This window comes from Limulus polyphemus, unplaced genomic scaffold (assembly GCF_000517525.1).
Source record: "Limulus polyphemus unplaced genomic scaffold, Limulus_polyphemus-2.1.2 Scaffold2394, whole genome shotgun sequence".
Taxonomy (NCBI): Eukaryota; Metazoa; Arthropoda; class Merostomata; order Xiphosura; family Limulidae; genus Limulus; species Limulus polyphemus.
This window is the reverse complement of record NW_013668004.1, coordinates 120,525-126,182: the sequence shown is the minus strand read 5'-3', so window position 1 is coordinate 126,182 and position 5,658 is coordinate 120,525. Positions and strand designations below refer to the sequence as shown.

The 5,658-nt window shown below is 31.1% G+C and overlaps 1 protein-coding gene across 2 annotated transcripts in view; it reads right to left on the bottom strand.

The window, feature by feature from the left end:
- Nucleotides 1–734: 734 nt before the first annotated feature.
- LOC106466841 (scaffold attachment factor B1-like) overlaps nt 735–5,658 on the bottom strand; it is a 32,311-nt gene continuing 27,387 nt past the window's right edge. Inside the window, exons 14-16 of one of the 2 annotated variants that reach the window (XM_013927144.2) lie at nt 2,924–3,049; nt 2,004–2,150; nt 735–1,646 (exon numbers count right to left, since the gene is read on the bottom strand). In XM_013927144.2, coding sequence (XP_013782598.1) covers nt 1,055–1,646; nt 2,004–2,150; nt 2,924–3,049 — 865 coding nt within the window. In that variant the 3' untranslated portion in view covers nt 735–1,054. The remainder of the gene's footprint in view (nt 1,647–2,003; nt 2,151–2,923; nt 3,050–5,658) is intronic. The other variant, XM_013927145.2, reaches the window with a different exon arrangement.

Sequence of the window (5,658 nt, the reverse complement as noted above, 5' to 3'; positions counted from 1 at the left end):
AATTTGAATATAAGGAGTCCTAATTGTTATTCAACTTTTGTCACATTAAAGGAACTTCATGAATAACAGATTGCAGTTTCATGAATTACTGTATAACGTAAACATTTCAAGACAATAAAACCATTGCAGGCCTGTGTTACTGCAGTAACAAATAAAAACTGGTCATTTTAATAAACTCTTGCAAAAGAGGCAATTCTGGTGATGTGGGTATCAATATCTTGGAATGCCAAATTATAATTTTTTCTATTTATTCACACGGAAAAAATATTTCTGCACTTTTTACCTTCAATGTTCTGTTTAAACATGTAGTATGTTACCCAAAATAAAATGACTTTTTATGCTCATAAATCATTGTTTCTCAATTTACTATTTCTAAATATGATTTTCTTTGAGAAAACTACCGCTGTTTATTACAAAACAAGGAAAACGAGAAATTGTACAGCTTTTCCCTCTTATCTCTCTTCCAAGAAAATCTGTTGAAAAGCACCATTGTATGTTGTTATTCTTTACTGTGGTAATAATCAAATAATTTTTCTCTGTCCTTTGCAATTTTATAAGCACTGTTTTTTTAAAATAATAGATACTGGCTTTGTAGAATGAAGAAAATATACAAAGTAACTTCACAACTAATTCTCCTTTTTCATCCAATTTACTTTGCAGGATTATGATATATTAATGCAATATCCCATTCCTAATGTTAGAATTAATAGAATGAATGTTTAAAAATATCAGTCTTGATTGAAAAGGTTTATTACTTTATTTGAAATACCACAACATTTATATATAACAGATTTTCTTCAAAGGAATTAGATGACTCTCAAAGGTAAAAATTACATGCTAATGGTATCTAAATAAAGAAAGAAAAAGACTATTCCAGGAACACACAAAACTCACAGTATGATGGATCATTAATTAAATGACACTCCTTTCCAGATAATGTTAAAATGTCTAAGGACATTTACGTGCAAACAACTTTTTTTTTTGTTTAAAGAAATACAATCAAACATAAAAACAACAATAGACTCACTAGTCTGTTAAGATGATTTAATAATGTTTAGTATCTACTCGTCGATCCTCCCATATAGCGGGTTCCTCCATAAAATCCTCCAACACCGGAATGAGACATGGGGCCAGAACTACTGTACATACTTGAGTGAGGTTGCTGTGACATACCTTGACCTGATGTACCCTGCTGACTTCGTGAACTATGAGAGTTTCCCGACCCCATGCTCCCAACCCAACGGCTACCTTGACCATTTTCTGATCCTCTCCACTGGTTCTGGGAAAATCCTACCTTTCTAGACTCTGAGCCCCAACCACTAGATAGACTTCCTGAACCTCTATCAGCATTCCAGGATCCTCCTCGACCTCCACGATAAGATCCCCTTTGACGACCCCAGCCTTTGCCTCTTTCGAAGAATCTACCCCTGCGAGCCTGGCCTTCTTTATCATATGTTGCAGACTTCCACTCCTCTTTTGGACCCCTGTGAGTTGCTTCCCTCTCTCGAGAAGTGTTGCTACGGCCTACCTCTTTGTCATCGTGTCTCCTGAAATCTTCTCTGGATGCAGATCTATCATATTTTCCAGACTTGTCTGATCCTCTGCGTTCTTCTCTATCATTGCTACCTGATACCCGTCTTGACTCTCTATACGTAGTTAAAAAAATCTGATTTTACTCATTTCCAAAAATTTCTGTTTTAAAAATAGTAACTAGTGTTGGAGCCCCCCCCCCCCCATTACAATATAAAAAATTATTTAATCCAGTAAATAATAAGTTAGTTAATGATTCTGGTATTTGATAAAAATGCTTTTATTAATCTGCAAAACCTTGTATAATAATCAAAGAAAAGGCCCACAACTTAACAGTACATGATGAACATATTAACCCTATAGATATGGGTTTAGTTAGTTCGATCGACTTGTAACTACCAGGTAACCATGTGTATTTCTACTTTATTAAAGGAGCTGAATATTTTAAGACTGTATCAAAATATAAATATTACCTGGTGGAACTCTCGCCGTGAAGGGGCTCATCACGGTCAAAATGGGTAGCAATGGCAGGTCTTTTTCTGTCTTCCCAATAATTGTCGGAGTCACGGTTATGCTGGTCTAGATTTCTTTTGAATCCACGCCTTGGTGCATCCATTCTACTGAATGAGAAACTATAAAACTCAAACTAGATTGTGAACAAATGTTAAAAATATTTTTATTAACATTCTTTTAATCAAAATATAGCACCATTTTATTGCCTCTTAATCATATAAAACCCTATATTTTTATTTTTTGAACTAATATATATATTTTGAAATAAAGAATTAATATATCTTGAGTTACAGAAGAATATTTTTTTTTTTTTTTTTATTCAAGTATAGTAGCTTCTATACAAATAATAAAGTATTTTATATGTAATTGATTTCAACTAATACAATACTTATAATCTCCCAACAGAGCAACTGGACACAATAAATTCTGAGATTTAATTTCAACGAGTTTCTTCTCTTCTCACAAACTAGTTTTAATGCTAATACAGTCACTAAATATCAGCATTTTATGTCTGCAAATAAGGCCAACAATTTACACAACAAAGACTACTTCCAAATATTCAATAACGTATAAAACACAACAAGTTGGGGGGGGGGGGTGTACCCACAGAACAAATAAACTGCAGATTTATAACACTTCACAAAAGTATGTATGTATGTATGTACATTGAAAACTAGCACTGTAGTGCTTAGACTGTATTGAAGCTAATTTTTATAGTTTTATTTAAATGTAATGATAAGTTTAATTCTCACATTAAAATTATTTACCACAGGGAACATTTTTATTCAATATCAATAATACCAAATACTTAAGTAGTAGTTTATAGTTAACTGCCATATTTTACAAAAGATTCATAGCATATCTTGGTAAAATCAATAACCTGAAATACTGTCTTCGTCGTAATTCCTCTCTTTCTCTTTCTAAATGCTCCCTTTCCATTCTTTGTTTTTCTCTTTCCAATCTTAAAATTTCAGCACGTTCCCGATCCAACCTTTCACGCTCAATACTAGTAATAAAAACATCAGGTTGCATGTTTTAACTAAAAAAATTCACAATTGCTATACAACATGCTATAGCAGTTCAATTACTTTCATAACGTTTTTGTACAAGTTATAATACATATATTTATATATATATGGATATACAAACACTAATTAATAAATATTTTTAAAAAGAATATACTATGCTTAGACACTTCGTTAAAAGTTCTAAAACCTGAATCTCCTTTATTCAGTAAATATTTCATCTTTTTATTGATAAGACCATTAAGAAAGAAAAAACTAATGTCAAGCATATACACACTTGTCACCTTGTAGGATTATCTGGCAGGGTATGTATGGCAAGAACTTTCATGCACTTTTCTTGACACACACACACACATTACAATTTCCATGACCAAAATATAAGGTCACGCATGATCCATTTAAGTAAGAAACCATAGGCCTAAAATTTGAGATAAAATTAAGAAACTGTAAACGTTTTTTTTTTCACATTCCTCTTAACTTCTCCATATTGGCTTTTGGCGTTTCATCCGTTAGATTGGAGAGTAAATGTTTTGATAGAATATGTAGTAAAAGTAGGTGTTACAGGTGAAAATAGATTTTTAAAAGTAATACATCACCTTCAGTGTTTATTGCCTAACACTCAAACACATGCACAATGGTATATGGGATACTGGATATCTTTTAGGTTGATATTATAATACCTCTTAAAATACAGCAACATTCTTTCAAAGATTTTTGAATGGTTAATTCAGTTTCGTGTTTTACAGTGATTTTATTTATCTCCCAGCATCATGCAGATTCCAGTAATTTATCATTTCTGCTACAATAACAAACTGAAGAAGTTTTCTCAACATCCAAAACTATATGTTAAGCTTGTACATTGTTGAATGTTTAGAAACAATGAAGGATTTATTCATTAATCAGTCACATGTTACAAAAATTCTATATACACTTTTCCAGACATGTTATTCCAACAGGCCTATTTTTTTTTTTTAATCATTCCAGACAATTTAGTATAGTTGTACATGTTCATAAGCGTGTTTATGACAATGATGGAGCCTTAAGTGTTATAGCTTGTATCTATAGCTATGCAGTCATTCAAATACTTTGCAACCAGCCAAGGGAATATTATTTTAGTGTTATATTTACATGTAGATATATTAACATAAAAATGAAACTTAAATGCTGAAGTACCAAGTTAAAATACAAGGTTTTATTAACTCTTAGTAACACCTTTGAAGTTTTAAGATGGTACTACAGCCTGTAAGTTTCTTTTTACATTAAACCAAAATAAACAAATAATCATATCTCATTTTACTTATTATGTAAATGCATACTAAGCCAAAGTAAAAACACAGTACTTTGAATATTCTACAAGAAGCCTAAATTTTGAAAATATAAAAATTAGAATAACATCAATTTATTTTGTAAAATAAACTTTTGATAATTATAACTTTACCTTGCAAAGTTTGAAACCTTTAGGAAATGAATAAGGAGAAAACTAGAAAATTTGTCCATTTATGGCAAAGTTGCTATGAAAGTCTACCCGCTACTGTCCCTTATTTTGAACTGTCAACCAACTGCATGTGGGATTGACTGTCACATTATAACACCCTCTCAACTAAAAGTGCAAGCATGTTTAGTATTGTTTTTAAGAGGATGATCGTAACATTTCATCACATTACATAAGTAAAAAACTTGTAATTTGAAACAGTAGTTCTTGTTTCAAATGTGTTTTAGGAATGCAATGGTGCTATTTATTTGCATTTTATTAAAATTTCCTGTGTATATAATGCATAATTCTGAATAAGCATGATCTTGGGCTATCAATAATGAAAATGACACTTGATTAGCATTTCTGAGTGAATGTAACACTCTCCATACGGGTAGGTCAAAGTGTGCATGTCACAATCTTTTGCAGAGTTACATTCAAAATTTAATTAAACTACTTTATTATCTGTTTGTACAAATAAACTTGGCATCATAATGTAGTAAATAAATCAAAGTTTTAATATCGTACAAGTTTTAGGTTCTTAATTTTGTAAGCAAATACTTAAAAAATCCTCAGTCTCCCCTAGTATGAAAATTGTGACGTTTGTTCTCTAGGTCTTCCCTCTTCACTTAATTAATTTACTACCCATCTAAGAAGTACAGAATTTAACATAAATTACTCATTATAATATAGATGTTACCAAGGTAAATCATAATTTTTATAGCCTTCAACCTCATTTGTTTATGGAGCCATAAACTAGAAAATTAGACCCTTTTTCCACCCCCACTCACCATGTCTTCTTTTTCACAAATTGCCACTCATTCTTTCTGACATTTTATGCTATATCATTTATAATCATTAAAAAGGCACAGATTTAACTTATCAAATGATGTATAATGGTACATTGTTTTCAGTATAGAATATTTTCAATTCCATCTTCAGGTTGAGAGATAATCTCACGGTGTTCAGATCATAAGGTTAAAGGGAAATATTTTAAGCCCCTCTTGTTCTGGTTAGAAAGCCAGATAAATTATAATAGTTATAGAATATTCTTTACTTTGTGCATATTATTAATCTGTGTTCATACTAGTACCATCATTATAAAAAATTAGTCTGAAA